This window comes from Pagrus major, chromosome 5, assembly GCF_040436345.1.
Source record: "Pagrus major chromosome 5, Pma_NU_1.0".
NCBI classification, from domain to species: domain Eukaryota; kingdom Metazoa; phylum Chordata; class Actinopteri; order Spariformes; family Sparidae; genus Pagrus; species Pagrus major.
The window spans coordinates 16,072,658-16,089,329 of NC_133219.1; the positions used below are offsets into that span (position 1 = coordinate 16,072,658).

General features: G+C 37.8%; 3 protein-coding genes across 3 annotated transcripts in view; 1 reads left to right on the forward strand and 2 right to left on the reverse strand.

The window, feature by feature from the left end:
* The window catches only part of prdm6 (PR domain containing 6), an 81,907-nt gene that overhangs the window by 25,912 nt on the left and 39,323 nt on the right, over positions 1-16,672 (forward strand). The window contains exon 4 of the mRNA XM_073465412.1: positions 2,253-2,380. Coding sequence (XP_073321513.1) covers positions 2,253-2,380 — 128 coding nt within the window. The remainder of the gene's footprint in view (positions 1-2,252; positions 2,381-16,672) is intronic.
* On the reverse strand, positions 3,152-6,076 carry LOC140996646 (GTPase IMAP family member 8-like). The gene is made up of 2 exons (XM_073467096.1): positions 6,055-6,076; positions 3,152-5,814 (listed from the first exon to the last, which is right to left on the reverse strand). Exons 1-2 carry the CDS (start codon positions 6,074-6,076, stop codon positions 3,152-3,154), a joined length of 2,685 nt encoding a protein of 894 aa, XP_073323197.1.
* On the reverse strand, positions 10,168-14,133 carry LOC140996648 (GTPase IMAP family member 8-like). The gene is made up of 2 exons (XM_073467100.1): positions 14,115-14,133; positions 10,168-12,872 (listed from the first exon to the last, which is right to left on the reverse strand). The coding sequence occupies exons 1-2, from the start codon at positions 14,131-14,133 to the stop codon at positions 10,168-10,170; spliced, it is 2,724 nt and encodes a 907-aa protein (XP_073323201.1).

The window sequence follows — 16,672 nt, forward strand, 5'->3', positions numbered from 1 at the left end:
AGAAGTCAGCCTTGCTAGATTTTCATGAGATTGAACAGAAGATCTGCTGTTGACTACTGGGACCAAAACAAATTTTAGTGTAACACAATAACTGTATTTAATAACTCAAAACAGTTAATTTACTCTTAAAGTAGCTTTTTACATTTTTCTACAAAGAAACAAATGACTGGGGAGTGTTAACAGGCACACAACAAAGATAAATCGTTTAATTCTTAAAGGGGAGCTATGTCAGTCTGACACATTAAAGGGCAGGTTCACCCATAATTGAAAAGCAGTCATGATTTACATACCCTCATGCCGATGGAAAGTAAGGTGATGTTTTGTATCCACAGAAGATATCTGGAGCTTCACAGCAAAATGGTGTTGCAGCGAACTTTTCCATTGAGATTTAGAGTTTATTTATTTTTATTCTCAGCCTGTTACAACAGTTGTTTAATGTCTTCTGTGTCGCTGGAGGATCTTTGTCTTGTCAGGTTCAAGGAAGTAAGCTGAGTGATGTCATCAAGTTTATCTCATTTTGTGATTGGGGATTACACATTTATGATAGAGCGCCCGGAATGAGTTATTACTAAACAGAGTCTAACAAAAAACTAAAGAGTTGCATTATGGGAAATGTGAATGATCCAGTGTTGCTCGGTCCATTTGATGAAAGAAAAATAAGAAAATCATCCACCTGTCCAGTCCTCCAGCTTTATGGAAGTCTAATAGTAAATCAAGGAAATTCCCCTTGAATCTGAGAGGTGCACGTCTATGTGCGATCCCATATGTTTGTTTTTCTAAGCTCTGATTTTTTGGTAGCACTGTTTTAATGCCCTGCAAGAGCAGCAAAAAAAGCTTCTTCCTTTTTGTGTTCAGGTTATGCTTAATTTTATACACTCTTCCACTGTCGCTCTAAAAACGTATTTTTAGACCTCAGATCTTGTTTTTATGGCTGAGACGCTGGCAGACGGAGCAGCAAGGCTTTTAAGCAGGTGTAAATCAGGTTTGTATAACGTTTAACACCCAGCAGGCGTGTAATAATCACAGCTTCAGCCTGACTGCGGCTAAGAGGCTAATGATTTGTTGCCAAGGCTTCCTTCAAACATTTCAAATCAACTGGAGTTATTTCTTTTTGTTTAAGCTACATGTGCAGGACTTGTAGTCATTTTCTGTTACAAATGTTCATCTTTAGAAAACTTTGACCTCAACCTGTAACATGATCACACAATTATGTGATCGATCTCTTAAAATTTACAGATTTTTGACTTTGCTTTCCCATAAATAATCCTATAATACCTACAGTTTTACAGTTCATCACTTAAACTAATCCATGGGTATAAATACTCTTGAACAAATTATCTTTTTACAGAAAGTTGTATATTTTCAGCTCCATGACATAAAAATTATTTTTCTTCTCCATCTTCTCTTAAAAAGCAACATTTCTCTGAGACTTTCCGTTGTTAGTGCTCATTAGCATCCATTTCAAAGAGACTACCTGGTAACATCAGGCTTCTGTTAAAGAAAAACTGTAGTAAATGACCTGTAAGTCTATTTTAATATAAGACAACAATAATAATAATAAAAAATGGAACATTTAAGGACAGTACAATTTGACAGTTATAAATACTGACTTGATGTTATGTCGTGAAGGGCCTATCTGTGTCACTGTTACCTTATTTTCTACAGTGCCAGGCTAACCTGATAAATACACTGGTTGAGTCATGGTGCACAGCCCTTGCATTGAGCAGGTGAATCAGACAGGGATTCAATCAAATAGGATCTTTTGTTTATTTATTTATAGTTATACATTTATATTATGTGTAACGTTAGTCTACTGACTTTAAAATAATGGAGACGGTTGGCAGAAAGTTGATGATGCTTATTTCTTAAATGTCTTGAGAGATGAAACCTGAGCGGTTTATAGAAAGTATCCAGTTTTATTTGTGTTATAGAGTAGAGCTGAAACATTGGTTGATTACTGAATTAGTCTATTGGAAGAAAATGAATTGGCAATTATTTCAGTAATCAGTTATGTTTTAGTCATTTTAGTTACTAAGTAAACAATGAATCTTAACCAAATATAATTAATCGATGATAAAAATATTGTTACAGTATTTGCAGCCTTCACAATCTAAAATTCTGATATGACTATGTCTTGTAGATGAAAAAGTATTTAGTAATACATGTGACATGTCTAATTAATCATAATGAACAGAGCGCTTCTGTCTTTGTACTGCTTTCAGTTCTGACTCTGTATATTTGTGTGTTTCCAGATCTACGACGCAGAGGGGACATTACAGCACTTTATTGATGGTAATGATCCCAGTAAATCCAGCTGGATGAGGTATATCCGCTGCGCCAGACACTGTGGGGAGCAGAACATGATGGTTGTACAGTACAGGTAAGAGCAAGTCATTCAAAAGTGCCCACTATTATAACAGGAGTGTGTAAAAATACATGTACCGTATATCAGTAGTACCATGTAATCCTGTAATACTAAAATACCCGGAAAACATGCATACTTCAGCATAGTATGGTCTCACACTCACACTCACAGCTGACTGAAAGGAGGATGAGGCTTTTAGAAATAAAAAAAACAATGAATCAATTGTGTATAGTTTATTTTAATAACTAAGGAAATGATTCATTTCCAGACGATGAAATGGCGAATAAAAACAAATATATATCTTTCTGTGCAAAAAGATATTTAAAAATAAATTTAAAGAAACACACAAATGTAAAAGAGAAAAATATACATTCCTTGTTAAAGTAAAGAACACCTGATGGATACCTCTATATGCATTAAAATGTTTGTTTCTGATGTGTGCTTTCACAAATATTCATATGTTTAGTTTAGGAAGTGTAGTTAATATGTGCTGTAAGATACATGTGAGATGTGTGAACAGAGATTTTTGATGCATACCACTCCATGTCAAAGATCTTTGTCGATTAATGGACATATTGTTGCCGCTCTACTTAACACAAAAACTGTTGCTTTTTTTAAGCAACAATGGGTTGTTATAGTTTTGTGCTCACTAAACTTGAATTTGAACTTGCCATTCAGTGAAATCAGTAAGAAATGCTCTATTTGATGAGACATTTGCAGTTTGCTTCGAGTTGAGTTTACCGCTTCTTTATGTGAACTGATGCACATAAACCAGAGGCCAACATCTCATAAAATAAAACAGTTCTTTTTTCTAGCTTTCTTCACGTATTCTTGTATCCAGTTAGTAATTTCTTCCTCTTGTATTGTCTTTAGCGCATCGATTTCTTTGTTCAGATTTTCCTTGTTTGGAGAAAATGTCACAAGGTCATTCATTTCTTCCTCTTGTAGCTTCTTCAGTTTGTCATACTCTCTCTTATATGGTTTGTGTTTGCACAGCTGTTGAATGATCAAGTCATTGTGCTTTTGTTGCTTCTGCTTCAGGTCCTCCATTGCCTCATCATGCTTCTCCGTCAGAGCTGCAAAGTCATTTGTGTATTTCCTTCTGAATTCATTCATTTCTTCAGCTTGTTGTCTGGCCTCTTTTTCATGTTTCTTCTGGATTACTGCCAGATTTTCCTGAAGGGCGTCTTGTAGATCTTTCAGCTCTTTCTCTTCTTGTTCTTTTCTGATTTCATCGTCTTTTTTTTTGTTATTATATTTTTCTTTGTCCTGTTCATATTCTTCTCTGAGCTTTTTAAGTTGTGTCTGGCCCTCTTGTTGTCCCTGTTGATCCTGATTTTGTTTCTCCCACCGCTCTCCAATTCTTTGACCTTCGTCCAGCCTTTTTGTCTTCCTTTCCTCTGCCTTTCTCTCTTCTTCTTCTCTCTTCATCTTTTCCTGCACCCTCTTAATGTATTCCCCCTTTTCCTTGATCCGTTTGCTATTCAGTTCTCTTTCTTGCTCAGTTGTGGTTATTTGCTCTGCCAATTCTTTCTTCTTTGCTTGTATTTCCTCTCTGAGTTTCCTCTCTAGCTCTTCCTTCTCTCTATGTATCTCTTCTTCCTTTTCCTTCAGGATCCTGTTCATTTCCTTTTGTATGGCTGCCTCAGCTTCTTGGAACATCTCTGAGGTGTAGCAGTTGTCACCATTTTTCTTCACTATTGACTCAACTTTGCTTAGTAGCTCTCTGACTTGAGCACAACTCTGATCTTTGTTATTGAAGACCTGGTATCTTCCTCCACAGTCGTCTATCAGTTTTTTAACAAAGCCTTCACTGTCTCCGTCTATGTAACTCTCAATCGGCGTGTCTTGTAGATCATCTCCTCTGGTGAATATAATAATGATGAAGTCTCCTGACTTCTTGCCAAAAAACTCCTTGATCAGCTCCACAGTGTCTTTTTCCTCCTGTGTAAAGCGACCGATCTGCAGCACCAGTAAAAACACATGAGGTCCTGGAGCCAACATGCTGATGCATTTCAGAAGTTCCTCTTTGACTTCATCGTTGGATAGAACAGTGTCATACAAGCCGGGTGTGTCGACCACAGTGACAGGCTGTCCGTCAACCTCCCCCGTTGCTTTTTGGCAATGCTTGGTCACTGAGCTCACGCAAGCTGTAGATTTGAAGCGTTCTTGGTCCAAGATAGTGTTTGCTGTGGCGCTCTTCCCGCAACCAGTCTTCCCGATCAGCACCATCCTGAGACACTCTCTGCTCTGACGTCCATGACCTGCCATCTTCAGTTCTGATTTACAACTTGCAACTTCCTTCACCTGGGGCTTTGCCATCATTTCCTTTGTGAAACATCCGGATTGACTTGCGATCTTTTCTACAGTATGTATCACATGAAAGACCTGCTGTTCGTCACTCAGGTCGAAGACAAAATTCCGTCCTCCACAGCTCTGACAGAGCTCCTGAATGTGCATACTCTCCTTCAGAAATCTTACAACAGCTGGAGAGTTAGGATCTGACCTCACGGTTACCAGAATCATGGTGAAGTCGTTCACTCGAGAGCCGAATGTGTTCTGGATGGTCTCTAACTCTTTCTTATCTTCATCAGTGAGGGGACCTACAGGTAGGACCAGGATGAAGGCATGGACTCCCTCAGGATCACAGAGGGAGATACTCTTGAGAGACTCCTCCATCACTACCTCCTGAGGTTTCCCATACAAGGCAGGCAGCTCCACCACGGAGACCTGGCGTCCACACACCTCTCCCTGATTTTTAACACACACTGATGAGTTGATATGTGGATCAGACTTTCTGTCCCTGAGGATGGCATTAGTTGCTGAGGTCTTCCATGCTTGAAATCTCCCACACAACACTAAGTTCAGAGGAGGTTTGGCAGTCACAGATAAAGTCATGGGATCAGCCCCTTCAGTACAGTTAAGATGTCCTCCTTTGTTGTCACTCACTATGTACTCCATCTTTTCTAGTAGTGCTTGATAATCTTGTTCAGGAAGATCTGTTGTGTCTAAGTTAAACTTGTGCTGCTTGTGGTCGCAGTCTCGGATGACTTGGTTCACTGAAGAACTCTGTGCCTCCTCATTTTGTGTTTTGATGACCATCAAATATTTAAAAGCATCTTGACCAAAGAAGCTCAGAATGAAGTTTAGTTTTTGTCGGTCCCCTTCATTGAAATCAGAAGGCTTTACTAACAGCAGGAGAACATTTGGTCCAGGGGGGCAGAGAGCGACACACTTTTTCATCTCATGTTTCACTTTTTCCCCAGGCAGACTGAAGACATCTGAGGTTTTCACGACTGTCAGTGTTTTTTTCCTCCATTGTCCATAACTGACTGTACATTGTTTTGGCACTTTCAGAGAGGAAATGTTCTTTTCCCTTGTGATGAAGTTAGTTAGTGTTGTCTTGTCATTTTGGTTCTTTCCAAGCACCACAATCCTGAGTGCTGATGCTGTTAAACAACAAGAGCAGAAGACACAGTATCACCAAACTATCATAAATGCAGGACTAAGCTTAGCTAACTGAAACTAAAAGGTTACACAACAAATATGTGTGCAGAATACTTCTCATTCTCTTAGGGCCGATACTGTCGTAGACACTCCCTGTTGACCTCATTTCTGTTGTCATGCTGGGTGTCAGTGACAAATGTGGCTTCTCACTAACAGCGCATATCTGCTAACTGAATTCTTACCATAATTACCAGACGCTGCCATGTTCTCACTGCCACGCAAACTAGGAGAGAAATTCAGATGGAGATGCTGTGGGGTGTCTGTTGGGTTTAGGAAAAAAGGCAAAATCATAAATTATTATCATGAAATGCAGAGAAAAGTTATCATTGCTCTGCAAACTCCATCCTTTGACTAAGATCATATGATACAGTTTACAGCTCTGGAAGAGACTAGAAAGTCGACCTTTAGGATAGTTGTTGGAATTGCTTGATAATAAAAATAAAGTAGTTTTTCATGCAGGATAGCGAATAATTTAGTGTTTTTTATGTAATCCACATATCTGTGAATCAATGCAAAGTTTTGCAATTACAGGGTACCTTATTATATACAGCTTCTTTCATTGTCATATAAAGGTGCACTGTGTAGTTTTGGGGAAGACATTTTAATCAGAACAGAAAATCTTCATTGACACCACAATTTCATCAGTTAACTGTTTTAGTTTGTTTATATGTGGCAGACCCTGCCCCCTTTCTCAGTTCGGAAACTTTTCTAGGGACCTTATTTTCCTCTGAGAACAGCTTGTTTATTCAGTTATGGAAAATATTTCTCAGAATGTATTATTGCCACATTAATATTGTAAATATTAAATTCTGAGTTTGAATTTCTTCTCCAAAACTACATAGTGCCGCTTTAAACAAGGGCTTTTAAAATGTATTTGTTTTTTTTGTTGTTGTTTTTTTACAGTATAGTTCTATTGCATAACATAAACACAGTGGACTATTTTTGACACCAAAAGTAATATATATAATTAGTATAATTTCAATATCTATTGGCACATTTAATAGAAATTTAACATCCAGTCCATAAAGATTAAAATGATTGGTTTCAATTTAAGTCATCTGTGAAAAACTAAAGTGCATTAAATACTGTGTACCTAAATGCTAGATTATTAAATGTAATTTCATGAAATATAATGATACCTAAATGACTGAAGATACATACTTATATGAATATGTTTCTATTAGTAAATAAAATAAGCATCATTTAATTATATAAAAGTATAGGCTGTTTTTTGTGTTTCATTTTCAGAATTCAGGCAAACATTTAAAAATAAGAGCAGGTTTCCTGCTGGCTGCTAGATGACGTGTATTTTTTCTATTCCCTCGTGACATACTGAACATGCTGCACTTACCTGAGGTTGTTGCTGTTGTTCTTTTATTCCAGTTTATTTCCCATTGCAGTTTTTGATGAAGTCTTTTTGTAGTATGTAATGTGTGAATGAACTATAGACTAGTTTTTTATTATTACGTATATTTCTTTATTTGTTGCATTTATTTTCTGATTGTCTACTCACCAGGTGAAATTATTGTTGCTTAATCTTTCATCAAAGCTCATCATGGCACCAGATCCATAGTGAGATTAACTCACCCTAGACATCCTTTTTGTCAGTAGAGTTGACAGGGCCAGCCCAACGTAGGCATGACAACAACGAAACCAGTCAGTACCAGCAGGGCATGCCACAATAAGCAGGTCATGGCCAGCACCCATAATTAATTATTCAAAGACGTGATAGGTGATTTACAGTTGTCAGGGCTGGGTATCGGCCAAGTTATATCAACAGTATCTCAACAACACACATGCGCAAACAACATGCAACACCTAAGCAAAATTACATTTCACTAAAATTGGGAGGTGTCTGTGCATCACTATAACATCAACAGTTGGATAAGACCATGGGCTTTGGTATTTTTCTGTCAGAGAAATATAACTACTGTGAGATATTACCATGAATCTGACTTCTGATTGTCTGCAGATTTGGAATTTCCCTGAAGACCAGAATAGGCGGGTGATTACAATTGCTTTCCCATCAAGGCAGATTAAAAGTGAAACTTGTTCAGAGCAGGGTGCAGCCGCAAATAAACATGAACATGAATGAAAACAATGCAACACAAATGACATTAACAAGTTACAGTAAATACATTTGAACCTCTTCATGGTTTACTTCCTGTAAGGAGTACATGCTTTTTAGTAGGGCTGGGAGAGCAACCTTAAAGTTACTGAAACTGACAGTTTGACTTTGTAAACTACCTATTATATATTAACCCTTTAGGCTTAAATACACAGCCGAAGTATGCTGTGCAGCTTCATTATATTGATTGAGTTGCCATTGTTCCACTAGCAGTTTTAAGTTATGTTATTAACAATGTGCAGTCCAATTTGGATAAACAAAGCTGGAGCAGGTGCATATAGAAATAGCTTAGTGATGAAAAAGAGCTCAGTGTCGTTAGTGTGACGAGTTTGCATGACATGTAGACGGGATGTGGCTGCACCCAGTGACACAGGTGTGCTGGATGTTTGAGTGGACTCAAGTTAGCAATCACTTTATGCCCTAAAACAACTGCTACCACTACTACTACTAATAATAGTTACTTTGATTGTTGATAGAAATGTAAAACAACCTATTTTAATTTTCTTGTTTTAACAAACAAATACCTGAAGTATTCTTAACTTCTGAATATGTTATATATTTCTCAGCCACAATCATGGACGCATGAACTAGGGGTGCTGTATTCATCATTTCTCAGTTTATTGCACACACAAGAGAAAAAATGAGAGGATATTTCTTTAATGTTCTTCATTGTATAGAGTACAGTATATAGACTTCTAAAATAAAATTTCATAGAAACAACTATCATATCTGTAATGTAGCTACTGTATTTGTTAGACATTGATTAAATAGCTTAATATAGTTGATTAAACTTAAGTGATTAGTCATAGTAATAATGATAGTAAAAAAATGTATTTGTATGGCACCTTTCAAACATAAGGTGCAGCTCAAAGAGCTTTGTGGAAGAAAAAAATAGTCAAAACATAAAGTAGAATATTGCAGATATACATTGTCAATTCAGAGATCTTTACAAAATAAAATAAAATCAAAATACATGAAATAGAATAATACAGGTAATAAAAACATGTTGGTAGTTGTAAAATATATATCAAGACTAAGCATAAAATGTGTATATAAAAAAAGATCAATTTAATTAAAAGCAAGATCATTAAAATATAGCTCTTGAACAAAGTTGCTTGTCTAAGATGTGGTGGGAGTGTTTCCCAAACAGAGATCTGGACTCAGTCACCGTTTTGATGACTTACAGCTTGACTTGACAGAAGACAAATGACATGAGACTCGACTTTGACATTAACGACTCATGACTTGACTTGAGACCAGATGACTTGAACTTCTTGTCTGTGTTCATTTTATGTTTTCAGTTTAGTTTTTTAGCATGAGTCAACATTTTGTCAGCTTCCAGTGTAACATGCAGTCTAACTCTCACCATATTTGGTGACAAAAGGCAATTTTTGTGACATTGCTTATGCTAATTAAAATCTTCCGATTTGTTCTGTGGTGCCAGACTTCTAAGTTTGCTAAAAAAATATTTTGTCTCTGTTCACTTGTAGTAATTACGAGAATTTCTGTTTTGTCTTCATTTAATTCTCGGAAAAATATTCCTTATCCACTGTTCCACACTGGAGAGGCAATTAATAGTATTTAGAGCATCAGAGTCATCTGGCGCTACAGATAAACAGCATAAGAATGTTAATTCACACAATGATCACCAATAATTTTACAAAGTTGAAACATATACATACGTATAAAACCATTAAGGACCAAGAAATTAACCTACAGAATACCAAAAAGGCTATCATGTTTTCTAAAGACATGGTTGTCGAGGATAAGAAAACATCTTCTACTAGTGAGGTACGTGTTAAAGAGTTGTACCTTCCAATCCACCAACTGGACCGACCAACCAACCAACCCATTTTTTTAAGTCTGTCTAGAGGAAACTTGTGGTCTACTTTGTCAAATTCAGCAGTTAAGTCACGAAGTATCAGAATAGATACATTTTTGTTGTCTACACTCACCAAGATCATTTCTTATTTCTACATACTTTTTCATACTGACTGAAATTTATCATGAACTTTATTATCAACTATGAGCTCATGCAATTGTTTTAGTTCTGCTTTTTAAAGTATTTTTTCTCAGAAGATTTAAAAGATAAACATACAAGGCAGGTCATGTCAATACAAAAATCTACAGTCTTCAAATGAAAACCTTGCTGTTGTGAGAAAATATCTCATAAAATGGAACAGGACCTTTCTTCTGTGGCTTTCTTCACATGTTCCTGAAGTTCCTTGATTTCATTTTTTTGTGTAGCAAGTTTCTGTTTCAGGTCATTCATTTCTTGTTCTTGTTTCATTTTCAGCCCATCACAATCTTTCTGATAGGCTTTGTTCTCGCTCACTTGTTGCATCATGAAGTCATGGTTTTTTTGTTGCTTTTGCTTCATGACCTCCATTTCCTTGGCATGCTTTTCTACCAGAGCTGCATAGTCAGTGTATCTCTGTCTGAACTCGTTGAATTCTTCCGCTTGTTTTCTGGCCTGCTCTTCAGTTTTCTTCCTCATTTCCTCCACTTTCTTCAAAACATTTTCTTGTAATTCTTTCCATTCTTTTTGCTCCTGCAACCTTCTGATTCGATCTTCTTTTTTTCTTCGTTGTTCGTTTTCCTCTTTTTCATGCTCGTATTCTTCTCTGAGCTTTTTCAGTCGTGCTTGCTCCTCCTCTTGTCTCTGTTGATCTTCTTGAAGTCTTTTCTCCCACCATTCTTTTTGTTCTCTCTCCCAAGCCTCTCGTTCTCTTTGTTTTTCTTCAGAGCTTTGAACCAGCAAATTTACAAATTTTTGATCCCACTGCTGTCGCTCAAGATCTTCTTGCCTTCTACTCTCTCTTTGCTCTTCTGCTCTTTTTTCCTCTGCCCTTGTCCTCTTCTCCTGCTCTTTGTTAATGCGTTCCTTCTTTTCCTCGAGTGCTTTGTCTGTCTCTGCTCTTTCTTGTTCAATCTTTTGCTTCTTCTCTTGCATTTTTGCTTCATGTTTTCTCTCAAGGTCCCTCTTCTGTTTCTGTGTTTTTTCTCCCGTCTCACTGAGTATTCTCTCTATTTCCTTTTGAATCGCTGCCTCCGCCTCTCTTAACATCTCTGAGGTGTAGTAGCTCCCACCATTTTTCCTCACCATTGACTCAATCTTGGTCAACAGCTGGCTGACTTGAGAACGATTCTTCTGATTGTTGTTGTTGAAAACCTGGTATCTTCCTCCGCATTCAGTTGTCAGTTTGTTGATGTAGTCCTCAGTGTCTTCTTCTATGTATTTTTCAATTGTTTGATTTTTAAGTCCATCTCCTCCGGTGAAAATAACAATGATAAAGTCTTCTGACTTCTTGCCAAAAAACTTCTTGATAAGTTCCACAGTGTCTTTTTCCTCCTGTGTAAAGCGGCCGATCTGCAGCACTAATAAGAACACATGGGGTCCAGGAGCCAACTTGCTGATGCATTTCACAAGCTCCTGTTGAACTTCATCGGTGGACAAGGTTGTGTCGAACAAGCCGGGGGTGTCAACCACAGCAACAGGCCGGCCATCGATCTCTCCCTCTTGTTTTTGGCAATGCCTGGTCACTGACTTCCTGCAGACTTTAGAATTGAAGCATTCTTTGCCTAAAATGGTGTTTCCAGTTGCACTCTTCCCGCTGCCAGTCTTCCCAATCAGCACCATCCTGAGACATTCTCTACTCTGTACCTGTCTGGGAAGCTCTCTACTCTGCATCATCATGAAAGAGGCATGTCTTCTAACTGTTGAAGGCTTGGGAAACATATCTTTTGTGAAGCTTCTGCATCCCACAGCTCCCATCTTTTCCACAGTATGTAAAACCTCAGAGACTTGCTGCTTGTCCTTGATGTTGAAGACAAAATATCGGCCACCATATCTTTGACAGAGCTTCTGGATGTCTTGGTTGCTTTCTACATAATTAACAACATCTGCAGATTCAGGATCTGACTCCACAGTGAACAGAATCATGGTGAAGTCATTAACTTGTGAGCTGAATGTGTTCTGGATGGTCTCTAACTCTTTCTTGTCCTTATCAGTGGGAGGATCCACAGGTAGGACCAGGATCAAGGCATGGACTCCCTCAGGATCACAGAGGGAGATACTCTTGAGAGATTCCTCCATCACTACCTCCTGAGGTTTCCCATACAAGGCAGGCAGCTCTACAACAGAAACCTTACGTCCACACACCTCTCCCTGATTTTTTACACACACTGATGAGTTGACAGGTGTATCAAACTTTCTCTCTCCCAGAATGGCATTAGATAAAGATGTCTTCCCAACTCCAAATCTCCCACACAACACTAAGTTCAGGGGAGGTTTTGGTTTTGCACATTCAGGTGCTGTCATGGGATCAGCCCCTTTAGTACAGTTTAGATGTCCTCCTTTGTTGTCACTTAGAATGTTTTCCATCTTTTCTATTAGTGCTTGACGATCATCATCAGTCAGACCATCATTTGTATCTAAGTTCATTCTATGCTGCCTTTGTCTGCAGTCTTGGATGATATGATCCACTGCAGAATTTTTCCCCTTGTCATTTTGTGTTAGGATGACCATTGAGTACTGAAAAGCATCTTCACCAAACAAGCTCAAGATTAAATTCAGTATTTGTCTGTTCCCTTCAGTGAAATCAGAAGGCTTCACTAACAGCAGTAGAACATTTGGTCCAGGGTGGCAACTAGCAACACACAACTTTATTTTGTGTCTTACTTTTTCCACAGACAGACTGAAGATGTCTGGTGTTTTCACGACTTGTAAGGGCATTTTCTTCCACTCACCGCAGGCAACAGATATCTTGGATGTTTTAAGAAAAGAAACCTCCTTTTTCCCTGTGATGAAGTTACTTAGTGTTGTCTTTTCATTTTGACTCTTTCCAAGCAACACAATCCTGAGTTCAGATGCTGTAGACAAACAAAAACAACATCATTATAATTACCAGTTTCAGTTAAGTTGATCTTTTATGTGTTTCTGACATTAAAGGTCCAGTGTGTAGGATTTACAATAATAATAATAATGATAAGTTTATTTAATATAGCACTTTTCACAGAGCAAGCTCACAAAGTGCTTAACAGGTGAATGCCAGTTTGAATAAACACGTCTTCAGTTGCTTTTTAAAGGCATCAGAGACCACACAATGTCAGCTAACAGGAAGGGCATTCCACAGTGTCGGAGCCACCACTTTTAGGGCATGAATACCTTTTGTTCTTAGTTTAGTGCGGGGGACAACCAATAAGCAATCTGCTGGTGATAAAAGGGTGGAGCAAATCAGAAATATACACAGGTGCCTTGCCATGTAAGGCTCTGAATGTAAAGACAAGAACTTTAAAGTGAATCCTGAGCTTAACAGGAAGCCAATGTAAAGAATATAAAGATTGGCATGATGTGAGTCATCCTGCTGGACCTGCTCAACAGTCCTTGTAGTGACATTCTGAACTAATTGAACACGGTCTAGGGATGACTTGTTGGGGCATGTGAAAAGAGAATTACAGTAGTCTAACCTGGAAGAAATAAAAGCATGAATTATCATTTCTAGCCCAGGCAGTGATACAATGGCTATGTTGTTTGGCAATGTTTCTCAGATGGAAGAATTGTGCGTGTTACAATACACAGCCTGGTCAAATATAACACTGAGGTTTCCAAGACTAGGCTCTACAGTAAAAGTCAGTGACCCTCATCCTCATCATCAGAAAACATCGGTTCTAAAGAGGGTATTTCTCTTTTTTTGTGTGTTTTTTAGCAGCCACCGTAGTGGAGGGTGAGATGAGGGGTGTTAGTTGTTAGTTAGTTAGTTGCAGCCCCTCATTTATATGAATGTGGTCAGTCAGGCCATATAAAGGGCTCAGGCAAAATAAAACAGGGCTGTCTGACAAATATGTTTAACTTGGTTTTTCATTTGGTGGACCACACTGCAAGGCTCTGCACTGCCTTACATGCAAGAACACATCCCTGGTCAAATTCTTTTGTAACATGAAAGGCGTATTTTTTACTGTTTGTGACAAAAGATAAAATTCTTGCTGCCATAAAAACTTTTGAAGTTTTGTTATCTAATACTATAAACCTTCAAACTCTAGTATCTGTAATGCAAGACTCCCCTGTGGTTTTAATGCAGGTGTGTGTTTGGTCTGAATACCCACTAAACTCACCACGTACTGCGCTCGCCATATTTTCAGTTTGGTGGAAATGCCTCGGAGTACTGCTGGAGAAACGGTTTGTGTCTGTGGGGGTTTAAGGAGAGAAACAGGAGTATAATAACACTGAAACACAATGGCGTAAACTCAAGTTAGCATTAATTATTTTCCATAAACAATCCCAGTTGCTTTTATTTCTGTGTTTCTCTTAATTATGTAGTAATAGGACTCATAACTTTTGTGAAACACACAGAAAAGAAAACGCCAAAATTACATGAAACACAAAAGGCACTGTCCTTTTAGTCCGGTGCTCCGTTAACTAATTAGCTCCTGTATTATTAGCTTCTCGACAAGGTTGTCTGACATTAGCCGGACGGACAGACTATGAGTGAGTAGCACACTAGCCTCTCATTGCCGGAGCTATTTCCACACCTCGTTTTGTTGCCATGCCAGTACTAGAGAAGGGAACACACTGGACTGCATCTCCTAGTCAGCACTGATTAAGTTACAGGTGACTGTGAAGTTAACTCTCGTTTGTAAGAGCTGTCCAGTAATAGCTTGTCAGAGCCAACATCAGCATGTGTACCCTGGCTAGCTTGACATCTGGCTCATCATTCTTCTTCTCGAAGTTATTTTCCATGTGTTTAGTCTCAGTGGCTGCCATTGGCATTACATATTAGTACCAGGGTATTGAACTACCTCTTTGAATCCCTCCCCCTCTACTATGCTGATTGGCAGCATATTTCCTCGGGGCACTGCATCACAACTCACCTCCTTGCTAACAGCGATGTGATCTTTGGCTGCAAGCCATTCTCAGATTTGGTAGCTGGGTGTGTTCTTATTGTGGGACGGTAAAGTGCTTTTACATTTACTAAACTGAATAGTAGCATCATACATTTTAACTTACATTTGACTTTGTTGCCTTTCTGTCTGTCTATACAAATTAACCTTTAGACCCACATATAAACCGATTAAACCTGTTAAAGGTTTTTACCTTTGACATCCCTAGTTGGATCCTTCTCAGCCTTGTAAGTTTTGTTTTGCTAAGACTAAGCTAAGAGTTTTGGCCGTACTTAATTTTACAGATCCGTAAATTTCATGGCAAGTATTTCTCTCAAATTACCCCAAATTACCACATTACTTATCTCAAAAATGATTGAAAATTACCCCAATATTATTTCATAAAAATATTCTTCAACATGTAGTCCATAAATAGCTGGTAATTTCTTTAATACAATTACAGATGTGTTTATAAAAAATACAGCGCAGTGACAATACAGATATTCCGTACACAAGACGTATATAACAAGGACTGTTATCCTTTAACTCTCCCTGTCTCTACTACCTTTTAATTTAATGTACAGCCGTACTATATTTATTTTATATAATTGGTCATTTACATGTTATGTGGTTTTATATTTTTAAACAAGGAAGGAAACCCTGTCTTTGCTATTTATTTGTATCATGGTCTGTTTTAATAAAAGTGCTTATGTTTAACAATTATGTTATTGCACACTTTTACAAGCACTTCAATATTGCATTTCTATGTTGAACAATTGTCAGTGACAGTGAAATACATAAATATTACATCCAATACTCAAATGCGTTTTACCCCTGGTTATGGCTCATCAAGCAAAAAAACAGTCCTCGTGTAAATATACACTTGGTGCAACAACTCAAATCTACTGTATGTCGCTAGGTGAATAGAAATACTAGTTTTTCTTTCTTTATGCCAGGTGCTCGAGTTAATGGGCTGTATTTTTGTGACTTGGCAAGAGCTTTAATGTAGAAAGTATACTAAAGTATATTTATTTGATGTGTAGCATTATTTTATAAAATATTTGTTTATTATTTTGGTTGCTAAAAGTACAAGTTAAATACAAATATAGATATACCATATAAGCATATTTTAAGTATAACATTTTAAAACATCAACTTAAATGGCTTTATTTTAATACTCATTTCATTCTCAGAATTCAGAAAATCTTAAGTATAGTGTGAATACATCAGTTACTACAATCTGGTCAATCAACCTGATCACCAAGCCTGAACCTTCAAAAATGTTAAACACCTGGGGCACCACCTCCCTATTGCCAGTGTTATACAATTTAACAATCTAGTCCTTTAATAATATAAATATTGATTCTATTCTATATTTTTAGACATTTCTTGAATTTACTTTGCTTTGAGTACTCACCAGGTGAAATCCTGTTGTGTCCTTCCGCCTTCCTCAGAGCTCAGAAATGAAAGTACTATCTTGCAATGGACTTAGCCTTTTTATCAGGTTTGGAGGCAGGGCACTGGACTGGTCTGACAACACTGACTGACTGACCCATGATTTCACATTCTTCAGACTCAGACCAAATGGCGCCAGGCTACCTTTTTTTTCACCACCACCTCGATGTGAATGTGAACAGTCCCAAAATCAAAATGATGTGACTATTAACATCTATAGTCCCTCCCTCCTGGACTTAGCTGAAGTACTTCAGTCAATGTATTTACTGTAAACCTGTTGTTCTGTCACATCAAACTGCAGTTGACTGTTGAACACTTCATGTTCTTCTGTTAGCCAC

Bases quoted from the DNA above. Each gene is read 5' to 3' on its own strand.
- LOC140996646 (XM_073467096.1), bottom strand. From the start codon at position 6,076: ATGGCAGCGTCTGGTAATTATG. The intron at 5,815-6,054 runs GTAAGAATTCAG...GTTGTTTAACAG, and splicing joins GGCAGCGTCTGGTAATTATG to CATCAGCACTCAGGATTGTG.